Source organism: Eriocheir sinensis, chromosome 19 (genome assembly GCF_024679095.1).
Source record: "Eriocheir sinensis breed Jianghai 21 chromosome 19, ASM2467909v1, whole genome shotgun sequence".
NCBI classification, from domain to species: Eukaryota; Metazoa; Arthropoda; class Malacostraca; order Decapoda; family Varunidae; genus Eriocheir; species Eriocheir sinensis.
Window position 1 is genome coordinate 15,730,011 of NC_066527.1, and position 24,068 is coordinate 15,754,078.

Below are 24,068 nucleotides of genomic sequence, written 5' to 3' on the forward strand. Positions count from 1 at the left end.
TTAGGAACGTTCAGTTCACACCCGTTGCAGCAAAGTGGCGATCACTGCGTTTCTTGAAGGAGTTGATGGTCTCTGCGCTAACCACTTCTGCAGGAAGGCTGTTCCAGTGGCGAACAACTCTATTCGAGAAATAACTCCTACCGATGTCGGTATTGCATCGCTTTGTTTGAATTGTTTTTCCGTTGTTTCTTGTTCTCAGGTTAGTTTGTAGCGTGAAGAGTTTGGAGTGATCAACGTTGCTGAGCTTGTTGAGGGGGAGGAGGACAAGGAGGAGGACGAGGAGCATAAGAAGAAGGAGGAGGAGAAGCAGGACGAAGAAGAGGAGGAGGAGGAGAAGGAGGACGAGGAGCATAAGAAGAAAGAGGAGGAGAAGCAGGACGAAGAAGAGGAGGAGGAGGAGAAGGAGGAGGACGAGGAGCAAGAGAAGGAGGATGAGAAGTAAGACGAAGAATAGGAGGAGGAGGAGAAGGAGGACGAAGAAGAAGAGGAGGAGGAGAAGGAGGAGGACGAGGAGCAAAAGAAGGAGGATGAGAAGCAAGACGAAGAAGAGGAGGAGGAGGAGAAGGAGGACGAAGAGCAAAAGAAGGAGGAGGTGAAGCACAAAGGAACACAAAGGAAGAACAAACAACAGCAGACCTGCTGGTCCTTACGAGGTTGTTTGTGACAAGCTTCACTAACTATCTAATCAAAGGTGGAAGATGAAGGACAGCAAAGGCGAAGGCTCCTCCCCACCCCACCCCCATCCCTCCAGCTAAAGCTGGTAGGAAAGGAAAAAGAACCATGCAGCATGGAAAAACTGCATGGAATTTATGTAGGAAAGAGGAAAGAACTACCATTACTGCTACCACTAACCGGGCGATAAAAGCGGACAAGGACACCAGTATTCGAAAGAACTTAACGTTATTACGACAATGAGTAATATCTTAGTTGCTGGTCGGATTCAAAACACTTGTCTAATATATTCTTGAATGCCGTAACTGTTGTACTATCAACGACATCACAGGGTAGAGAGTTCCAAACATTAACAACTCGATTGAAGAAGAAGTGTTTAGCTTCGTGCGACGAGAATCTTTTACCACTTATCTTCAAATTGTGATTTCTTCTTGTTCTATTTGATCGATCAATTGTAAAGTAATCTTCCGCATTAATATCACTGAACCCTTTAAACATTTTAAACACTTCTATTAGATCGCCTCGCATTCTTCGTTTTGATAGGCTGAATAAATTTACTTCTTTAAGCCTTTGTTCATATGACAAATTTCTCAACCTAGGAATCATCTTTGTTACTCTTCGTTGGACCCGTTCCAACTTTTCTATGTCTCTTCTGTAGTAGGGAGACCAAAACTGTACACAGTACTCTAGACGGGGTCGAACCAACGAATTATACAGTTTTAATATTACTTTTTCCGATTTATTATGAAAGACTCGTCCGATGAAGCCAACCTATTGAAGCCAACCAGGACGAGGAAGAGGAGGAGAAGGAGAAGGAGGAGGACGAGGAAGAAGAGGAAGAGGAGTGTTAACGAAGGAAGAGGAATGAAGCGGAAGACGCTCTTTAAAGAGGATGAGGAGAATTGACAGACTGTGAAAGGAAGGACTCTTAAAAATAGACGCTGAAAGAGGAGGAGGAGAAAGGAGGAGGACAAGAACGAGGTCGAGAAGAAGGAGAAGGAGAAGTAGGAGGAGGAGGAGGACAACAACACTAACAAAAACAACAACAACAACAACAGAGACAAATAACGCAAACAGTAACCTTATTCTTTTGTATAAACACCAGAACGTAAGCGTCTCATGAACGAATCCTCGAGTCTCAAAAGCACACTCGGAAAAAAAGAAACCCAACCATTACTCAAGAGACGTTTAAGCTGTTGAAAATTGGGAAATGAGAACGAATCCCTCTTTTCAGTCTTGTATAGAGGAGACGAAACACAATGAAGAGATCCTAAATGGCAATAAGAACTCTACAGCATAAAAAAAAAACATTACTCGAGACGTTTAAATTGTTGAAAATTGGGAAATGAGAACTAATCCACCTTTTTAGTCTCGTATAGAGGAGACGAGACACAATGAAGAGATCCTAAATGGCAATAAGTACAACAATCTTCCTCTTATCTATTTTCAAGTACGAAGAAATGCAAGTAAAAAAAAATAGTGACAAATTACTGTTCCTATTTTATTTACAAGAGTCACGGAAGAAATAAAATAAAAGTAAATAAATAAGGTACTCTATTATACACTGATAAATGTCTTTTTTTTTACAAGAGTTTTTTGTTTTTTTACCCTTGAGCTGTTTCCTTTGCTGTAAAAAAATAATAATAAATAAAATAAAAGTAATCGACGAAAACTAGTGGCAAATTTCTTCCTTTTTTTTACAGGTCACAGAACAAATAAAAAAAATAAGCTACTTTACTAAACTAAACTAATCTTCTCTTTATTTTTTTCTTTATTTATCTTATGCTTTATCTTTTTCTTTATTTTCTTTATTTTTACAAGCTACAGCGAGAAAAAAAACATCAGGCACTCGACAAGACACTCAACAAATTACTCTTCCTATTTTTTTTTACCAGTGACGAAAGAACAGTCCAAAAAAAATGTAAATAAAAAATAAAAATGAAAAACAAAGCGAGTTCCTCAAGGGTATATTTTTCCCCTTTCTTAATCAAGGCGTCCACGGAGTAAAGGGGAGAGACGAGACAGTACGGCTGAGGTAAAGGTGTTTTTCACATTTTAATTAAGGAGCGGGAAGGATGTAAAAATGTGGATTAGAGAGAGTGGAGGAGGAGGAGGAGGAGGAGGATGTTGAGGTCATATTCTTGCTGGCTTAAAAGGCAAGCGGAAGAGCATGAATTGGAGGAGAAAGAGGAGGAGGCGGAGGAGGAGGAGGAGAACGAGGAGGAGGAGGCGGAGTCGGAGGCAGAGGCAGAGGCGGAGGAGAAGGAGAAAGGGGAGGAGGAGGAGGAGGAGAAGAAGGAGAAGGAGGAGGAGGAGGAGAAGAAGGAGAAGGAGGAGGCGGAGGAGGAGGAGGAGGAGGAGGAGGAGAAGAAGGAGAAGGAGGAGGCGGAGGAGGATCATCAGATTGCAAGTTGATGAGCTTGAATAGAAGGAGGAGGAAGAGGAAGGATATTAAAATGAAGGAAGAAGAAAAAGAAGAAGAAGAAAAAGAAGAAGAAGAAGAAAAGATAAAAAGATGAAGTACTCCAGAAAATGCAAAAAAGAGAACTAATATGAATATGAATAAGAAACAAATAAAGAAATAATATTTTTCATACTGGATGGGTTACAAGAGAGAGAGAGAGAGAGAGAGAGAGAGAGAGAGAGAGAGAGAGAGAGAGAGAGAGAGAGAGAGAGAGAGAGAGAGAGAGAGAGAGAGAGAGAGAGAGAGAGAGAGAGAGAGAGAGAGAGTATTACCAACCTTCCCACATAATACTAAGACTGATTCAACTTTCTCAAGCATTTCAGGATTCACACACACACACACACACACACACACACAGATGACAAGGCTTTCGTAGAGGTTGTTGTGTTAGTATTTCCATGAGCAGTGTTAGTATTTCCATGGGTAGTGTTAGTGTTTCCATGAGCAGTGTTAGTATTTCCATGAGCAGTGTTAGTATTTCCATGGGTAGTGTTAGTATTTCCATGGGTAGTGTTAGTATTTCCATGAGCAGTGTTAGTATTTCCATGGGTAGTGTGAGTTTTTCCATGGGTAGTGTTAGTATTTCCATGGGTAGTGTTAGTATTTCCATGAGCAGTGTTAGTATTTCCATGAGCAGTGTTAGTATTTCCATGAGCAGTGTTAGTATTTCCATGGGTAGTGTTAGTATCTCCATGGGTAGTGTTAGTATTCCCATGGGTAGTTTCAGTTTTTCCATGGGTAGTGTTAGCATTTCCATGGGTAGTGTTAGTATTTCCATGGACAGTGTCAGTATTTCCATAGGTAGTGTTAGTATTCCCATGGGTAGTGTCAGTTTTTCCATGGGTAGTGTTAGTATTTCCTTGGGTAGTGTTATGAGCCTAGTGATCGTTAAACAAGGCTTCTGCACCATGGATGTGAAAAAACACTCGTGAGAAGCCGATTCATCTCCTTGGCAAATATTTATTGTCGAAGCCTAAAGGGTCTGAGAAATCGGTCCTCTCTTCCACTAAGGATATGAACAAGAAGAGAAGAGAATGGATGGGAAGGGAATTGAAGGGATTAGAGGAGAGGAAAGGAAAGAGAAGGGAAGGAAAGGAAAGGAAAGGAAAGGAAAGGGAAGGGAAGGGAAGGGAAGGGAAGGCAAGGGAAGGAAATGAAAGGAAGGGAAGGGATTAGAGGAAAGGAAAGGAAAAGAAAGGAAAGGAAAGGAAAGGGAAGGGAAGGGATTAGAGGAAATGAAATGAAAGGAAAGGAAAGGGAAGGGAAGGGAAGGGAAGGGAAGGGAAGGGATTAGAGGAAAAGAAAGGGAAAGGAAGGGAAGTGACGGGAAGGGAAGGAAAGGAAGGGAAAGGCAAGGAAAGGAAGGGAAGGGAAGGGATTAGAGGAAAGGCAAGGAAAGGGAAGGGATTAGAGGAAAGGAAAGGAAAGGAAAGGGAAGGAAAGGAAAGGAAAGGAAAGGAAAGAAAAGGAAAGGAAAGGAAAGGAAAGGAAAGGAGAGGAGAGGAGAGGAGAGGAGAGGAAACAGGCGAGAAAGACCGATGAGTTTTCTACGAGCCAAAGTTTGGACCCTCGGGGAAAGTTCTGCAAAATTTGATTTCTTCTTTTCTTTTGATTTCAATTTCAGTGTTAGAGGCAGACAGGCAGGCAGAGAGATAGTGACTGACAGGCTGGCAAATATAGATAGATAGATAGATAGATAGATATAAATAGACTTAAAAAACAGATAACAGATAAATAAATGCAGATAGATAGATAGAAAGACAGGCAAACAAATAAAAGGAGTTTGATAAGAGAGAGAGAGAGAGAGAGAGAGAGAGAGAGAGAGAGAGAGAGAGAGAGAGAGAGAGAGAGAGAGAGAGAGAGAGAGAGAGAGAGAGAGAGAGAGAGAGAGAGAGAGAGAGAGAGAGAGAGAGAGAGAGAGAGAGAGAGAGAGAGAGAGAGAGAGAGAGAGAGAGAGAGAATTTTTGTTGTATATAAATCCTGGGCCGCAAAATAGATTTCTCTCCCCACGTTAATTCTTTTTCGGTGATTTACATAAATGTATTTTCTGGTGGATTTTATATCCATGTTTTCCAGTAGCAGCGTTCCCTACATATACAAGGAGGAGGAGGAGGAAGCGGAAATGGAGGAGGAGGAAGCGGAAATGGAGGAGGAGGAAACATGGAAACATGGAATGTCAGGAAACAGAAAGCTTATTGGCTCCTGACGAGGTTGGCTGCTGTAGAACGGTGATCTGCATAACAGTCGCTGGGTGCTTATTTTCAGTTTACTCCTGTTGTCACGAATTGAATGTCAATGCGATGTTTGAAGGAGTTGATGGTTTTTGCGCTTACTACTTCAGCAGGAAGGTGGGAGGTAGAGGAGGCGGAGGAGGAGGAGATAAAAAGATGAAGAAGAAAGAAAAAGAGGTAGAAGATAGGAAGAAGGGGGAAGAAAAAAAGGAGGAGAAGGAGGAAGAAAAAGAATAGGATAAGATAAAATTGGAAAAGAAAAAAGAAGTAAACAAAATAAATAAAGAAAGAAATGGATAAAAAAAACAAGCAAAGAGAGAGAAGAGAAGAAAAGGATTAAAAAAGGCAACAATAAGAAGAACAAAAGGAAGACAGAAAAGAAGAGAGAATGAAGGACTTAAAAGGAAACAAATAAGAGAGAAAGAAGGAATAGAAGAAATGAAACAGACGTAAAGGAAGAAAAACAAGAATAGAAAAAAAGAAAAGTAAATGAAGGAACAAAGAAAAAATGGAAGAAAAGAAAAGTTAATGTAGGAAAAAGAATGGAGTTAAGAAAAGATAACACAAGTAAAGAAGAGGGAAAAGGAGGAAAAGATTAAGGAAATAAAGGAAAACAAAAGTACAGAGGAAATAAAATAATGAAAAAAAAAAGAGAAATATGCGTCTGCGACTTTTTTTTCCGCGGTGTTGAATTTTGTGGGTTTCAATTTTACCAGAACGGGAATGGAATTTGAGAAGAGAGAGAGAGAGAGAGAGAGAGAGAGAGAGAGAGAGAGAGAGAGAGAGAGAGAGAGAGAGAGAGAGAGAGAGAGAGAGAGAGAGAGAGAGAGAGAGAGAGAGAGAGAGAGCAATATTGTCGGCAAAATGTTCCTAAAAAATATTAAATTGCGAGAAATATTTTATTGACAAAACGTTGAGGAAATGGAAATGAGCAGATAAATAAGAGAGAGAGAGAGAGAGAGAGAGAGAGAGAGAGAGAGAGAGAGAGAGAGAGAGAGAGAGAGAGAGAGAGAGAGAGAGAGAGAGAGAGAGAGAGAGAGAGAGAGAGAGAGAACCAGAAAGAAACCAAAAATAAATAAAAAGAGAACAGTGATGGAGAGGATCCACTTTAGATGGGCCATACATTCTAGCAGTATTTTCTGAATGTCTATCACCCTCTTGGGGAGCCACGGGAAGAGGAGGAGGAGGAGGAGGAGGAGGAGGAGGAAGGGGTACTTACGTTGGCGAAAAGGAAGTATGGTCAACTTTTGAGAAGGAGAATAAAGAGGAGGAAGAGGAGGAGGAGGAGGAGGAAGGGGGGGAGTAGGATTAGGAGAAGCTAGCTTGCGTAGGTGGAAAGGGAAGTAGAAGCCAGATTAGCAGGAGGAGGAGGATAAGGAAGTGGGAGGAGGAAGCGAAAGAGGAGGAGGATGAGGAAGAGATAACATGTCATCCTCATCCTCATCTCGATTATGCGGTTCAGTTCTGGTCGCCTTTACTACGCAATGGACATCAAAATATTAGAATCGGTACAGAGGAGGACGACAAAGATGATTCAGGGGTTAAGAAACTTGCCATACGAGGAAAGACTCAGATAATTAAACTTGCATTATCTAGAAAGGCGAATGATGCGAGGAGACATGATCGAGGCTTATAAATGGATGAGGGGCCTTTAATAAGGGGGATATTAATAAGGTTTTGTTGGTAAGAGAACCGGGTAGGACGCTTAGAAATGGGTTTAAGTTGGATAAATTCAGATTCAACAAGGACACAGGCAAGAATGGTGGATAAATGGAACAGGCTTGGCAGTCATGTGGTGAGTGCCAATACAATAGTCACATTAAAAAATAGATCAGATAAGTTCATGGACAGTGATATTAGGTGGGGTTAGGATCACAGGAGCTGCCTTGTATAAACCTACCGACCTCTTGCAGACTCCTTACGTTCTTATGTTCGTATGTTCTTATTAGGAGGAAAAGGAAGCTTACGTAGGAGGAGAGGGAAGTAGGTCCAGATGTGCAGGAGGAGGAGGAGGAGGAGGAGGAGGAGGAGGAGGGTTAAGAGAAGGTAGCTAGCGTATGTGGGAAAGGAAGTAAAGATAGATTTGGAGAAGAAGAAGGAAGAAGAGGAGGAGGAGGAGATAGCTTAAGCAGGTGGAAAAAAAAGTAGTTATAGATTTGGAGGAGGTGGAACAGGAGGGAAAAAGGAAAAGGAAGAGGAGGAGGAGGAGGAGGAGGATTGTGGTGCATAACTCTCCGTTGGGAAATCAGTCCTATTTTCCTTCTTATTTCGAGACCTCAATATGTGTGTGTGTGTGTGTGTGTGTGTGTGTGTGTGTGTGTGTGTGTGTGTGTGTGTGTGTGTTGAGATTTAGCTTTCTGACAATTAATTTCGCACGAGTATTTTTTTTTCAGTATTTGCGGTTTCTTATATTCTCTTTGTATCTATCTATCTATCTATCTATCTATCTATCTATCTATCTATCTATATTTATCTTTGTCTGTATATCTTTTTATCTAGTTATCTGTATCACTTTCAAGACATTTTTCATGAATACATCAATCTATATTTATCTATCCAAACATCTATCTGTGTATCTATCTACCCATCTATTTACCTACCTACCTACCTACCTACCTATCTGTCTACCTATCCATATCCATCTACCTATCTCTGCCTCTTTAGCTACCGAATGATTGATAGTAATAATATCCATCTCTATCTATCCCAATCTTATCATTTTTTCTTGTTTATTTTGTTTCTGTAATTAACTCTATAATTTTTCCCTTCGTCTGTCTGTTTACGATTATCCGTTTTCCTTTCTCTCGTCACTTCTTTTTTTTTCATATTTTCTTCCATTATTTCATTTATTTATTTCCTTCCTCATTTGTTCCTCTTCTTTCTTCTTTCTTCTCTTCCTTTGCTGCTTCCTTTTTCTTTTCTAACTTGCATTCTTCTTTTCCATTTTCTTTTCTCTTCTTCTTCTTCTTCCTCCTCCTCCTCCTCCTCCTCCTCCTCCTTTCATTTCATTTCATGTTTCCGTCTGTCTGTCTCTGTCTGTCATCTCGCTGTCGCAATGCATAAAGTTCTCTCTCTCTCTCTCTCTCTCTCTCTCTTTGTCTCTTTATCTTTCTGTGTCCGCCGCTGTCTTTGTGTTCGTGTGTGTGTGTGTGTGTGTGCCAAGAGAGAGAGAGAAAGAAAAATAAGAGAGAAAATTTGCGCGCGGGAAAACTGAAAAACAAACGTAAAGGAATGGCGACAGTATCATTATCCTCATCAGCATAAACACACACACACACACACACACACACACACACACACACACACACACACACACACACACACACACACACACACACACAACACTCCTGCTCCCTCCCTCCCTTCCATCCTCTCCCTCCCCACTCCCCTCGAACTCCCCCCCAACTCTCCCCACACACACACACAACAACACACACTTCCCCTAAATCCTCCCCCCTCCTCCTCCCCCTCCTTCCTCTCCCCTTCCCACCCACCCCCCCACACACAAGAACATACACTTCCCGTAAATCCTCCCCCCTCCCCCTCCCCCTCCTTCCTCTCCCCTCCACTCCCCCCTCCCCCACATACACAACAACACACACCTCCACTAAATCCCCCCCCCCTCCTCCTCCCCGTCCTTCCTCTCCCCTCCACTCCCCCCTCCCCCACATGCTCAACAACACACACTTCCACTAAATCCTCCTCCCTCCCCCTCCTCCTCCCTCCTACTCCTCCTACCCCACCACCACCACGCACCTGGGCATCGCTATGAAGGCCGTGATATGACCCTGGTACACGTTATCCACCACCAGGGCGATCACCCACAGGTGGAAGAGGAAGACCCGCGCGCTGAAGGGCCGGGGAATGCTCTTGATGCCTGGGAAAGAGGAAGTGGAGGAGTAGGAGAGTGAGAGAAAGGAAGAGACAGAGACATGATTAAAGAATGTTACAAATTTTGAGGAAGTAAAGAGGAAAAATATGTTTGAGAATGAAGAATTAGGAGGAGGAGGAGGAGGAAGAGAGAAAGGAAGATACAAAGATATGATTAAAGAATGTTACAAATTTTGAGGAAGAAGAAAAATATGTGCGAGAAAGAAGAAATAGGAGGAGGAGGAGGAGGAGGATAGTAAAGGAGAGTGAGAGAAAGGGAGAGACAAAGATATGATTAAAGAATGTTATAAATTTTGAGAAAGTAAAGAAGAAAAATATATGAGAGAAAGAAGAAATAGGAGGAGGAGAAGGAGAAGGAGGAGGAGGAAGAGGGAAAGGAAGAGACAAAGAAAAATAGAATGTTAGAAATTTTAAGGAAACAAAGAAGAAAAATAGACGAGAAATAACGAATATGAGGATGAAGTAAATGGAGGAGGAGGAGGAGGAGGAGAAGGAAGAGGAGGAGGAGGAGGAGGAGGAGGAAAGTGAGAGGAAGAAGACAAAGGCATGAAATTAAAAAAAAAAATGCTACAAATTTTCAGGAAGCAGATAAGAAAAATATATGCAAGAAAGAAGAAATACGAAGATGAAATGAAATGAAAGGGGGAGGAGGAGGAGGAAGAGGAAGAGAAGAGAAAATGGAAAAGAAGAAAGCAAGTTAGAAAAGAAAAATGAAGCGGCAAAGGAAGACAAGAAAGAAGAAAGAAGAGGAATAAATGAGGAAGGAAATAAATAAATGAGATAATGGAAGAAAATATGAAAAAAAGAAGTGAGGAGATAAAGGAAAACAGATAAAGTAAGAAAAGATAGAAGAAAAATAAGGAATAGGAGATAATGGAAGAAAGGAAATGAGAGAAAAATAAGAAAATACAGAAACACAGAGGAATGGAATGTGTCAGGAAGAAGAAGAAGAAGAAGAAGAAAAGTTAAATATACATGAAAGTAAACGAGAGAAAGAAAATCGGTTTAAAAAATGATTAATGATGAATGAAATAAAAAGAGGAAGAGGGAGAAAATTTCAACAAAGACAAAGAGGAGAACACAAAGAAACACAAAGGAAGAACAAACAACAGCAGACCTGCGGGTGCTTACGAGGCTGTTTGTGACAAGCTATACTAAATATCTAATCAAAGGTGGAAGATGAAATGATAATTAAAAAAAGCACCAACAAAGGAAAGAGAAATGAAATGAAAACGGATAGAAGAAAAAGAGGGGAAGGAGGAGGAAGAATGAAGAATAACCAAAGGGAAAAACAAAAGCCAACATAACTAGAAGAAAAAGGAGAAGAGAAAGAGAGGATGATAATTGAGTTTGGAAGTTTGTGAAGGGAGGAAAGAAATCACGAGGAAGGAGAAGGAGGAAAGGAAATGAGAAATAAATGGAGGGAAAAATTAGGAAGGAGAAGGAAGAGGTGGAGAAAATGAGAGAGAGAGAGAGAGAGAGAGAGAGAAATCTCTCTCTCTCTCTTCCCCTTATACATACACTGTGACACTACGGTCCGTGCAGAGTTGTAGATTGAACCGGAGATTCTTGGCAACACTGTCGAGGAGGCGGAGGAGGAGGAGGAAGGGGAGTGTATCTTTATATCTGCCATCTCAATTGTCCAAAGTACCACTCCGCCGAAGAGGATGAAAAGGAACATCACGGGATACACCTGTTGAGAGGGAAGGTTGATAGGTAAAGAGGTGGACAGGTGAAGGAGGAGAAGAAGATGGGAAAGATGAAGAGGGAAGCGGAGGAGGGGAAAAGAAAAAAGAATAGATAGATACGAAGAAGAAAGAGGAGAAATAGGTGTAATAAGAAGAGAAGAAAGAGAAAGAGAAGAAATAGATGTGAAATAGAAGAGATGAGAGAGAAGAAGAATAACAAGATAGGAAAGATGAGGAGGGAAGCGGAGGAGGAGAAAAGAAGAAAGGAGAGATAGATACGAAGAAGGAAGAGGAGAAATAGATGTAAATAAGAAGAGCAGAGAGAAGAAAGAGAAAGAGAAGAAATAGATGTGAAATTGAAGAGATGAGAGAAAAAAAAGAGAAAAAAGAAAGAGAAGAAATAGCTGTAAAATAAAGAAAAGTAAGAGAATAAAAAGAAAGAGAAGAAAAAAAGAGAAGAAATAGCCGTAAAGGAGAGGAGAGAGTTGTAAAGAAGAATAGAAATAAGTGTAAAAAACAGAAGAAATAGTAAAGAAGAAGAAGCAGAAGAAGAAGAAGAAGAAGAGGTCATCAGGAAAAAGAAAAAAAACTATAAAAAAAGGAGAAAGAACCACCACCACAACCACCACCACCACCACCACCATCCCATTGGCATCAGAAAAAATATATATATAACCTTGCCTCCCTTCTTTCTTCCTCCACTCTTTCCCCATCACATGTTTCCTCCAATAAGTCTCTCCCTTTTACCTCCTTTAATGGCTACCTTTCCTCCCTGTCCTCCTCTTTCTTCCTTCTTTCCTCCCTCTCCTCCTCTTTCTTCCTTCTTTCCTCCCTCTCCTCTTTCTTCCTTCTTTCCTTCACCCTCCTTCCTTTTCCTATACTCATTCAATTCTCTTTCTCTCCCTCCTTTCATTAATTTTCCTTCTCCATCTTTTCCCTTTTCCTTTCTCTTCTTCTCTTTTTCCTCCTTTCTCCTTCTTCCTTTTCGTTTGTTCACTCAATTTCTCTTCTCTTTTTTTTGTCTCCATCTATATCTATCTACCTATCTATCTATCTCTTTGTATTCTTCCTTTCACCGCTTTTCCCTCTTAACCTTATTTATCTCCTCCCTCCCTCCCTCCTTCCTTCCTTTCCTCCCTTTCTCTCTCTCTCTTCCTCTCCATTTCTCACTTCCTTACCTTCATCTCTTCCTTCCTCCGTCCCTTCATTGATCCTTACCCGAGTCCTCCCCTCCTTCCCTCCCGCCCTCCCTACCTACCTACCTACCTACCTCCACACCTTACCTCACCTGCCCACCTGTTCCATCTGCTCACCTCAGCCTTGTACACCTCCAGCAGCAGGAAGGGGCGCACCTGGGGCGTGGGCGCGGCCGAGGTAATGACCACGGGGTTCTCGCTCACCCAGTCCGAGAAGTCGATCACCTGGGGGAAAGGGGGAGGGGTTAGGGGAGGGTGGAAAGGGGGAGAGGAGGGAAAAAGGAGAAAAAAGGAGGGCAACGAGGAGAGAGGGTGGCAAGGAAGGGTTAGGAGAAAGGAAGAGTAGAGGAAGAGGGGAGGGATGAGAAGGGGAAGGAGGAAGGAGAAAAAAGTAGGGGAAGGGGAGGGGAAGGAAAAGGAAGAGGATGGGGAGGGAAAGGGAGATGGGGAAGGGTGGGGAGGGGAAGAGGAGGAAGGATTAGGGGAAACATGGAAACATGGACGAGCAGGCAACAGAAAGCCTATTGGCTCATTGCGAGGCTGCCTGCTTTTAGAGATTTAATCTATCCGTCAGCCACAGGAGTGGCCTGCGGAAAGGATTAAAAGCACTACCGAACGTACTCGTGGATGCGTTCAGTTCACTCCCGACGCAGCAAAGTGACGGTCAATGCGATTTTTAAAGGAGTTGATTGTTTCCGCACTAACCACTTCTGCAGGAAGGCTGTTCCAATGGCGGACGACTCTGTTTGAAAAATAACTCCTGCCGATATCCGTAAAGTATCGCTTGGCTTGAATTGTTTTACCGTTGTTTCTTGTTCGCGGGTTGGATTGTAGCGTGAAGAGTTTTGAGTGATCAACGTTGCTGAACTTGTTCAGGTACTTGAAGACTTGTATCATGTCTCCCCGCAGTCGTCTTTTTTCCAACGTGAAGAGGTTGAGTCGCTTGAGTCGTTCTTCGTAAGGTTGCGTTCTCGGGGATGGTATCATTTTCGTAGCGTGTCGCTGTACTCTCTCGAGTAATTCAATGTCTTTCTTGTAGTTAAGAGACCAGAACTGCACGGCGTATTCCAGGTGGGGCGTTACCAGAGAATTGTACAAGGTCAACACAACCCCCGGCGTCTTGTATTCGAAGGTCCTTGCTATGAACCCGAGCATAGTATTGGCTCTCTTGCAGGCGGACTTTCAGTGTTTTCCGTGTTTCAGGTCACTGCAGATAGTAACCCCGAGGTCTTTTTTCTCCTGCACCGCCTGTAGTGGTTCGCCACCCATGTAGTAAGTGTGGTTGCTATTTTTTGACCCGATGTTCATTACTTTACATTTGGTAGTGTTGAAGGACATCAGCCACTTTTCTGACCACTGAGTGATCTGGTCCAAGTCTCTCTGGATAATTTCGCAGTCAACTGTCGTGAGGGCCTTCCCTCCCACCTTGGTGTCGTCAGCAAATTTAGAAAGTGTGGATTTTAATCCTAGTTCTAGGTCGTTAATATATATATATATATATATATATATATATATATATATATATATATATATATATATATATATATATATATATATATATATATATTTATATACATATATATATAATGAGTATGGGGCCCAGCACTGACTCCTGTGGCACTCCACTTTTCACCGGGAGCCACTCGGAGGCCTGTCCGTTGAGTAGAACTCGTTGTTTTCTTCCAGTGAGCCAATCTTTGACCCACGCAATCAGATTGTCTCCCAGTCCCGCCGATTTCAGTTTCTTAAGAAGTCGTTCGTGCGGAGCCTTGTCAAAGGCCTTCTGAAAGTCTAGATAGATAACATCGCTGGGGACGTTATTGTCCCAGTTTTCATATATACCCCTGAAAAAATCTAGTAAGTTGGTTAAGCATGAGCGCATGTTCCTGAAACCGTGCTGAGCAGCGGAAATTATATTATTGTCTTGAAGAAACTTGACGAGTTTGATAATCTTCTCGAGAACTTTTCCAGCCACTGAAGTCAAGCTAATTGGCCTGTAGTTCAGGGCCTCGCTCTTGTCTCCCTTCATGTAGATCGGTGCTACGTTCTCTTGTTTCCAGTCTTCCGGGACTTTGTTTTGTTGTAGTGTCAAGTTATAGATGGCGGTGAGTGGCTTGAGTATTTACTGCTTCAGTTCCTTGAGCAGCCTGGGTGACAAACCGTCGGGTCCGGTTGACTTGTTTGTTTCTAGTTTGTTTAGGTACTTTTGCACGTCCCTTTCGTCAACGGAGTCAATTTCTAATGGGGTGATTCCCCTCGGTGGAATAGGGCTCTCGGATATCGACTGTGTTCTCGACCGTGAACACAGACACGAAGTTCTTGTTCAGGATTTCGACCTGTTATCGATCTTTTGTTAGGGCGCCGCTTTCATCTTTTAGGGGACCGATGTTGTTCTTCGACTTCTTTTTTGTTCGCATATATGTAATGATTTTTTTCGGGTTAGACTTGGATTCGCTTGTTATTCGCTTCTCATAGTCGCGCTTACATTGGCGGATGAGGGTTCTGCAAGCTCTGAGGCTGCGTTGGTATTGTTCACGGCCTTCATCTGTGTTGAAGGAGGAAAGAGAGAATGGAGCAAGGGAGGGGGGGGAGGAAAAGGGAGAGGGGAAGGGTGGGGAGGGGAGGAGGAGGATAGAGGAGGGGAAGGGGGAACGAGAGAGGGGAAGGAGGGAAAGGAGGGGAAGGAGGAAAAGTAGGGGAAGAGAGAGAGAGAGAGAGAGAGAGAGAGAGAGAGAGAGAGAGAGAGAGAGAGAGAGAGAGAGAGAGAGAGAGAGAGAGAGAGAGAGAGAGAGAGAGAGAGAGAGAGAGAAAATGGACCATGGAGGTATAAACTTAAAGGGTGGAGAGGCCGTGACGCGCTCGGGCTGATGCCAGCGAACTGTCAGTCAGCCATCTTTTTGTAGGGCTCGGCAGCGACTGCTGGGTAGTGATGAAAAACGTCATGGAAGTATTTCGCTACGTTGGAATGCATGTTTGTCCCCTGTCTAAGAGGTGGGGTTGGGCTGAGGTCATATAGTTAATAGGGAGAGTCAGGTCTGTTCATGGGTTGGGCTATGATGACTCAGGTCGAGAAAAACCGAGGTCAGGGTGAGGACAGATAATTAATAAGGGTTGTCAGGTCTTGAATGCTGACTACCTGTGTTTCATTTGGGGGCAATGAACAAGCGAACAAAAATCTGATCCATCCATTACTTTTCACCAGTAAGTTATCTAATAATTCATTTTTATATCTGATATTCAAGCAAGCGTGCATAACTTTTATAAATAAGACTGATGCACAGGACATATGCACATTGATTATTTGATCAAAGTGTTAGCAACATCTCTCTGACAAGATCGTTGGCTATATAGCCGGATTTGTCATCTTAAAACCTAAGAGATCTTTAAAGAGTGAGTCGTGCTGCAATGCTTTATTTACCCAACATCTGGATGCAACTCACTGATTTATCTCAGTTGAAAATAAAGGCCACCTATCTTTTCCATCTAGAGATGTTGCCATTTGTCTTGAGTGTGGAAGAAAATTCAGAGAGAAAGTTTTACAGTATAGTGACCAACCATATACAAAGTTGTCAACACATGCTTGGCACAACATTGTAACACTTGTACGGTACTGTCTGAGTTCCAGGAGAGGGCTGTCTTCTCCAGCCTGGCACAACACATGTTAGACAGTGACCCGTTCACTTATCATCTTGTGTTACTGATCAAGGCTGTATAGGCGAGACCTATCTGCAGGTCAGGCACAGATATGCAGCCAGACAGTTTACTGGACGACTAATATCCCTTAAAGGCGCCAGAAGTAGAGCCAGGATGAATAAATTAGTACTATTTAGTGGAATGTGATTCTGTGTATGATATATAATATTTAGTCTGAAGGACCTGTGGGCATGCAGTATATAGGTAGCAGTAACACTGTAGTTTCATTTGACACGCCTGCATATTATAAGTAAGTATAAACAGTGCAAAATGGGGTAAAAAAAAGTGCTACTGAAGTGACAGCCCCTACAACAATATGGCGGACGGGGGAGAGCGGTGGGCTCACCCGAGACAGTACTGACCGCGCGCCTCACAGCCACTCCACCCTTAATACCTCCATGGAATGGACCGTATTGGCTGTCCGGCGACGACTCAGAGAAAGTACTGTTTTGACTTAACTCGTTTTCTCTTTTCTATTTCGGGAAAAATTAATACTGGCTGTCGTTTTGAGCCAAATGTCCAAACGTGGTACGTAGAAAATAAATGTATTTTGTGAGGCATTTCGCCCAGGGCTTTATTTTGCTCTCCAGCATCTTAAGAATGATTTAACTTGCTGTTAAATAATTGCTAGTTTAAGTACCTGTAGCTATTTTGACTTCCGGTCTTAAGATAAGTGATTTACAGACGCCCCCTCCAGCGAGAGAGCGTCTGTAAATCACTTATCTTAAGACCGGAAGTCAAAATAGCTACAGACAATTATTTAACAGCAAGTTAAATCATTCTTAAGCTGCTGGAGAGCAAAATAAAGCCCTGGGCGAAAAATACGAAACCTCCCAGCTGTGTTTTTCCTGTCTGGGCCGCTCAGGAGACTGCGGCCCGCGGCACATTCGCCCCTCAGTGGTCACACACACCACACACAGACGCAAACCTTAAAACCATACCAGCAAAGGGTAAATACATTTTCTTTTCTATCAGCAGGTGCCCCGTTTGGACATTTGATAGCCATTACGGTCCATTGAGAGCAAGTTTTTAATGACATTGTTTTTCTTTCTCTTGTTTTCCTCTCCCTCTTCTTCGTCTTGCTCTTTTTGTGTTCTCTTTCTTTCTATTCTCCTCCTTTGTTCAGTCAGTGGTAACTTTTTCCTTTCTTTTCTTCTCTTCCCTTCTTCCTTTCTCTCTTTCTCTCTCACTCTTTCTCCTCATTTTCCTTTCTTTCTTTCTCTCTCTCTTTAACATTTCGCTGCTAGAAGTATTTGGAATGTCACTACTACTACTACTACTACTACTACTACTACTACTACTACTACTACTACTACTACTACTACTACTACTACTACTACTACTACTAATACTACTAATAATAATAATAATAATAATAATAATAATAATAATAATAATAATAGTAATAATACGGTACTACTACTACCACTACTACTACTACTACTACTACTACTACTACTACTACTACTACTACTACTACTACTACTACTACTACTACTACTACTACTACTACTACTACTACTACTACTGCTACTGTACTTCAAAATACATGTCAAACTTAATAAGAAAAAATATTGTGTTTATAATTAAGAAATAAAAATGAGAAGGAAGGAAGGGAGGAGGGAAGGAGAGAAGGAAGTGGATATAGAAAGCGCTTATTCCATTCTCTGTTTCTCCCCTACAGTTATTTGGAAGGAATGAGGGAAGGGAGGAAGGGAGGAAGGAAGGAGAGAAAGTTAATATTGTGAGATGCTTCGGAAGGAACAAATATATAGAGAAAGATAGATAGATAGACAGATAATAGATAGAAAGAGAGAGAGACCTATAATGCAGATGGAAGCGGACGAGGAAGAGGAGGAGGAGGAGGAGGAGGAAATTATAATGATGACAGGGAGAGGAAGCAAGAAGATTATATCGATATTCGCAGGAAATTAGAGAAAATGATGACAGGGCAATACTGCAGAAAAAAAACATTATGGAGTCAGGCATGAGAGAGAGAGAGAGAGAGAGAGAGAGAGAGAGAGAGAGAGAGAGAGAGAGAGAGAGAGAGAGAGAGAGAGAGAGAGAGAGAGAGAGAGAGAGAGAGAGAGAGAGAGAGAGAGAGAAGAGAGAAACTTTACTTACGGTTCTGCTCTCTTTAGTTGGTGTGAAATCCATCGGACTGAAGTCAATTTCCTGTAAGAGAGAGAGAGAGAGAGAGAGAGAGAGAGAGAGAGAGAGAGAGAGAGAGAGAGAGAGAGAGAGAGAGAGAGAGAGAGAGAGAGAGAGAGAGAGAGAGATTAATAGAGCCCTAATTCAATATCAACTTCACAGCTTTATCAAATGTTTAGTAGTATGTCAAAGAGAGAGAGAGAGAGAGAGAGAGAGAGAGAGAGAGAGAGAGAGAGAGAGAGAGAGAGAGAGAGAGAGAGAGAGAGAGAGAGAGAGAGAGAGAGAGAGAGAGAGAGAGATTAATAGAGCTCTAATTCAATATCAATTTCACAACTTTATCGAATGTTTAGTAGTATATCAGAGAGAGAGAGAGAGAGAGAGAGAGAGAGAGAGAGAGAGAGAGAGAGAGAGAGAGAGAGAGAGAGAGAGAGAGAGAGAGAGAGAGAGAGAGAGAGAGAGAGAGAGAGACTGGAAACTGGACACGGAGAAGGATTAGACACAGAGACAAATGGAAAGATAAAGAAAACACACACACACACTCACACACACACACACACACACACACAACCCCCCACCCCCACCCCCCACCCCTCACCTTTCTATGCAGCGCGCCGATCACACCGTTCCAGGAGCCGTTTGGGTAGGCGGCGCCGAATGTGTCGAACCACCGTAGCGCGACCGTGAAATTGAGGTGCTTCTGCAGGAGGCGGAGGATATCGCTCGAGTACCCTACCACCTCGCCCGTCCCCGCCACCTTCTGGAACACACGCGGCTTCTGCAGGAGGAGGAGGAGGAGGAGGAGGAGGTGAAGAGGGTGAAGGATATGACATGATGTAGGAGGAAGAGGAGGAGGAGGAGGAGGTGAAGAGGGTGAAGGAGATGACATGATGTAGGAGGAAGAGGAGGAGGAGGAGGAGGTGAAGAGGGTGAAGGAGATGACATGATGTAGGAGGAAGAGGTGGAGGAGGAGGAGGAGGAGGTGAAGATGGTGGAGATGACATGATGTAGGAGGAAGAAGTGGAGGAGGAGGAGGAGGAGGAGGTAGTGAAGATGAAGGAGTGACGAAGATGAGGAAAAGTTAGAGGAGGAGGATTAAGAAGAGGTGACGAAATTGAAGCACGAAAGGAAGAGGAGGACGTGAAGGTGATGGGAGGAGGAGGAGGAGGAGGAGGAGGTAGTGAAGATGAAAGAGTGACGAAGATGAGAAAGAGGTGGAGGAGGAGGATTAAGAAGAGGTGAAGAAGATGAAGCACCAGGAAGTAGAGGAGGTGAAGATTTTAATGTAATGAAGAAGGAAAAAGGAAGGAGGAAAAAAAAAAGAGGAAACATGGAAACATCAAAATCCTGGCAACAAAACATGGAAACATTAAAATCCAGGCAACAAAACATGGAAACATTAAAATCCAGGCAACAAAACATGGAAACATTAAAATCCAGGCAACAAAACATGGAAACATCAAAATCCAGGCAACAAAACATGGAAACATCAAAATCCAGGCAACAAAACATGGAAACATTAAAATCCTGGCAACGAAACATGGAAACATTAAAATCCTGGCAACAAAACATGGAAACATCAAAATCCTGGCAACGAAACATGGAAACATCAAAATCCAGGCAACAAAACATGGAAACATTAAAATCCTGGCAACGAAACATGGAAACATCAAAATCCTGGCAACAAAACATGGAAACATCAAAATCCTGGCAACAAAACATGGAAACATTAAAATCCTGGCAACAAAACATGGAAACATTGAAATCCTGGCAACAAAACATGGAAACATTAAAATCCTGGCAACAAAACATGGAAACATTAAAATCCTGGCAACAAAACATGGAAACATTGAAATCCAGGCAACAAAACATGGAAACATTAAAATCCAGGCAACAAAACATGGAAACATTAAAATCCTGGCAACAAAACATGGAAACATCAAAATCCTGGCAACAAAACATGGAAACATCAAAATCCTGGCAACAAAACATGGAAACATCAAAATCCAGGCAACAAAACATGGAAACATCAAAATCCTGGCAACAAAACATGGAAACATCAAAATCCTGGCAACAAAACATGGAAACATCAAAACCCAGGCAACAAAACATGGAAACATCAAAATCCAGGCAACAAAACATGGAAACATCAAAATCCAGGCAACAAAACATGGAAACATCAAAATCCGGGCAACAAAACATGGAAACATCAAAATCCGGGCAACAAAACATGGAAACATTAAAATCCAGGCAACAAAACATGGAAACATCAAAACCCAGGCAACAGAAAATACTTATCAGCTCTTGACGAGGCTGCCCGCTCTAGTGATTTAATCTGCTCGGCACTCGCTTCGTCCCTGCCAATCGGATAAAAGCACTTCGCTACACACGTTCATTTCACTCCTACCGCGGCGAAGTAGCGGTCGATTCGATATACTATAAAGGAGATGATGGTTTTTGCACTCACTACCTCTACCGGTCTGTTTTGCCTCGTCTCCCTTGGATGTTTATAGTTTTTGAGCTAGTTTGTTGCTGGAAGAACTTGGTGTGGCCGACTTTACTGAGTTCCTTTAAGTATTTGCAGACCTGAATCATATCTCCTCGCAAGCATATCTTTTTTCCTTTGATTTTCTTAATACATCCGTAAGAGGGAAATAATGTTAGGTCCCTGCGTCACACACTCAAACTCTCCCGCCATGACGAGAACGAGGAGCAGAAGATTGAATAGAAGATTTTTTTTTTTTATATCTTTTAAAAATAGATACTAATAACGTTCCAAAATCTACATATATTGCTGCTAGAAATAGAAAAGAGAGAGAGAGAGAGAGAGAGAGAGAGAGAGAGAGAGAGAGAGAGAGAGAGAGAGAGAGAGAGAGAGAGAGAGAGAGAGAGAGAGAGAGAGAGAGAGAGTGAGAGAGAGAGAGAGAAGTGAGTGGAAAAGCGAATTGAGGAAGGAAACAAATCAAATATTGTAGGAGGAAGATTTGAGAGGATGAGAGAGAGAGAGAGAGAGAGAGAGAGAGAGAGAGAGAGAGAGAGAGAGAGAGAGAGAGAGAGAGAGAGAGAGAGAGAGAGAGAGAGAGAGAGAGAGAGAGAGAGAGAGAGAGAGAGAGAGAGAGAGAGAGAGGAAATTTCAGACTTTTATTTGATATGGTTGCAAAGGAGGAGGAGGAGGAGATGGAGGTGGAGGTGAGATGAAGAGGAGGAGCGAGTCTTTCGTGCGTGAGATGTGTTGGAGGTTAGGTAAGGTGATGTTGGTGGAGGAGGAGGAGGAAGAGGAGGAGGAGGAGGAAACATGGAAACATGGAAACATGGACTAGCAGGCAGCAGAAAGCCTGTTGGCTCATTACTAGGCTGCCTGCGTTCAGTGATTTAATCAATCCGTTTGCCACAGGAGTGGCTTGCAGGGAAGGATTAAAGCACTTGTGTACCTACTCTTGGGAACGTTCAGTTCACTCCTGTTGCAGCAAAGTGGCGATCAATGCGTTTCTTGAAGGAGTTGATGGTCTCTGCGCTAACCACTTCCGCAGGAAGGCTGTTCCAGTGGCGAACAACTCTATTCGAGAAATAACTCCTGCCGATGTCGGTATTGCATCGCTTTGCTTGAATTGTTTTTCCGTTGTTTCTTGTTCTCAGGTTAGTTTGTAGCGTGAAGAGTTTGGAGTGATCAACGTTGCTGAGCTTGTTCAGGTACTTAAAGACTTGTATCATGTCTCCCCGCAGTCGTCTCTTTTCCAACGTGAAGAGGTTGAGTCGCTCGAGTCGTTCTTCATAGGGTTTCGTCCTCAGTGAAGGTATCATCTTCGTGGCGCGGCGCTGTACTCTCTCAAGTAATTCAATGTCTTTCCTGTAATTAGGAGACCAGAATTGCACGGCGTACTCCAGGTGGGGCCTTACCAGCGAATTATACAAGGATAACATAAGTCCCGGCGTCTTGTATTCGAAGTTCCTCGATATGAACCCAAGCATTGTATTGGCTTTCTTACAGGCGGACTTGCAGTGTTTTGTTTGTTTCAAGTCACTGCTGATGGTGACCCCGAGGTCTCTTTCCTCTTGCACAACATGTAGTGGTTCGCCACCCATGTGGTATATGTGGTTGCTGTTTCTGGATCCGATATGCATTACTTTACATTTGGTAGTGTTGAAGGACATCTGCCATTTTTCTGACCAACGAGTGATCTGGTCCAGGTCTCTCTGGATAATTTCGCAGTCTGCCGTCATGAGGGCCTTCCCACCCACCTTTGTGTCGTCGGCAAATTTTGAAAGATTGGATTTTAATCCTAGTTCTAGGTCGTTGATATATATGATGAAAAGTATGGGTCCCAGCACTGACCCCTGTGGCACTCCACTTGTGACCGGGAGCCACTCGGAGGCCTGTCCGTTGAGTACAACTCGTTGTTTTCTTTCAGTGAGCCAGTCTTTGATCCACGCTGTCAGATCGTCGCCTAATCCCGCCGACTTAAGTTTCTTGAGGAGTCTTTCATGTGGCACTTTGTCAAAGGCTTTCTGAAAGTCTAGATATATAACATCACTTGGTATATGATTATCCCAGTTTTCATAGATACCTTGGAAGAAGTCCAATAAATTGGTTAAGCATGAGCGCTTGTTCCTGAAACCGTGCTGAGCATCGGAAATGATGTTGTTGTCTTCAAGGAACCTAACGAGTTTGTCTCTGATGATCTTCTCGAGGATTTTTCCCGCCACTGAGGTCAAGCTGATTGGTCTGTAGTTTAGGGCCACACTTTTGTCTCCCTTTTTGTAGATCGGTGTTACGTTCGCTTGTTTCCAGTCTTTCGGGACTTTGTTTTGTTGTAGTGACAGATTGTAGATGGCGGTGAGTGGCTTGAGGATTTGCTGCTTGAGTTCCTTGAGCAGCCTGGGTGACAAGTCGTCGGGTCCGGTAGACTTGTTTGTCTCGAGTTGGTCTAGGTACTTTTTCACATCCCGTTCGTGAATTCCCATCGGTGGGGAAGGGCTCTCAGGTACGAACTGGGTATTCTCGACCGAGAACACAGACGCGAAGTTCCTGTTTAGGATTTCGACCATTTGTCTACTGTCCTGTGTTAGTACGTCACTTTCATCTTTTAGGGGACCGATATTGCTTTTTGTCTTCTTTTTGGTTCTTATATACGTGAAGAACTTTTTCGGGTTGGACTTGGCTTCGCGTGCAATTTGCTTTTCATAGTCACGTTTACTCTGGCGAATGAGTGTTCTGCAAGCTCTGAGGCTTTGATGGTACTGTTCGTGTGCCTCGTCAGTGCTGTTTTCCTTTAGCAAGTTGTATTTTTTCTTCTTCAAATTAATCGCCCGTCGAACTTGGGTAGTCATCCATGGTGTGCTTGTGGCATTATTTGTTCTCCTTGTCTTCATGGGAACAGTCGTTCTCTACCTCCAGGAGTTTGTTCTTAAAGCCGTTCCACGCGCCGTCCACCGGAGTGAGGTTCATGGGTTCCCAAGTTGTCTGGGTTAGCAGCTCACGAGCGAAGTTAAAATTGGCTTTTTTGTAGTCTGGAATCTTGGACATGTTTTCGGTGAGTTCATGGTCTGTTCTGATTTTTAGGCGAATTAGGTGATGGTCGCAACCATCCAGTTTTTCGCCGACTTGACATTCACGTGTGAGATCTGAATCACTCACGAGTACTAGGTCTAATAAGTTATTTTCCCTCGTCGGTTGGGTAACAATCTGAGTAAGAAAATTGTCCTCTAACATTTCGAGCAATCTGTTACCCTCCCGATCTCCCATCATCGTGGTCCAGTCAATGTTGGAACAGTTAAAGTCCCCGATAATGACTGACTGTTTGTTTTGTGTTATGGTGTGAATTTCCTCGTACAGCGCTTCGTCGTCCGCTGCTTGTTGCTTTGGAGGTCTGTAAACGGTTCCAATCGTTATTTTGTTGTGCTTGCTAGTCTCCAGTTCAACATATACAGTGTCATATTTCTCTGAGTCTTCTTTGGTTATTTCCACGGCAGGGTATTTGTTCTTGACGTAACAGATAACACCTCCTCCTTTCTTGTGAAGTCTGTTTTGTAGAAGCTCGTATCCCGGAATTGAGAATTCGGTCATTAGGTGGTCAGAGGTGGCCCA

General features: G+C 42.8%; 1 protein-coding gene and 1 long non-coding RNA gene across 2 annotated transcripts in view; both read right to left on the bottom strand.

Annotated features, from left to right (window-relative positions):
• Positions 1 to 10,941, bottom strand: part of LOC127000775 (uncharacterized) — a 12,169-nt gene extending 1,228 nt beyond the window's left edge. The window contains exons 1-2 of the long non-coding RNA XR_007754501.1: positions 10,780 to 10,941; positions 9,124 to 9,244 (exon numbers count right to left, since the gene is read on the bottom strand). This is a non-coding gene — a long non-coding RNA (uncharacterized LOC127000775). The remainder of the gene's footprint in view (positions 1 to 9,123; positions 9,245 to 10,779) is intronic.
• Positions 10,939 to 24,068, bottom strand: part of LOC127000984 (glutamate receptor ionotropic, kainate 5-like) — a 23,090-nt gene continuing 9,960 nt past the window's right edge. Inside the window, exons 3-6 of the mRNA XM_050865158.1 lie at positions 18,582 to 18,761; positions 17,960 to 18,010; positions 12,243 to 12,367; positions 10,939 to 10,951 (exon numbers count right to left, since the gene is read on the bottom strand). Of these exons, the coding sequence (XP_050721115.1) occupies positions 10,939 to 10,951; positions 12,243 to 12,367; positions 17,960 to 18,010; positions 18,582 to 18,761 (369 nt within the window). The remainder of the gene's footprint in view (positions 10,952 to 12,242; positions 12,368 to 17,959; positions 18,011 to 18,581; positions 18,762 to 24,068) is intronic.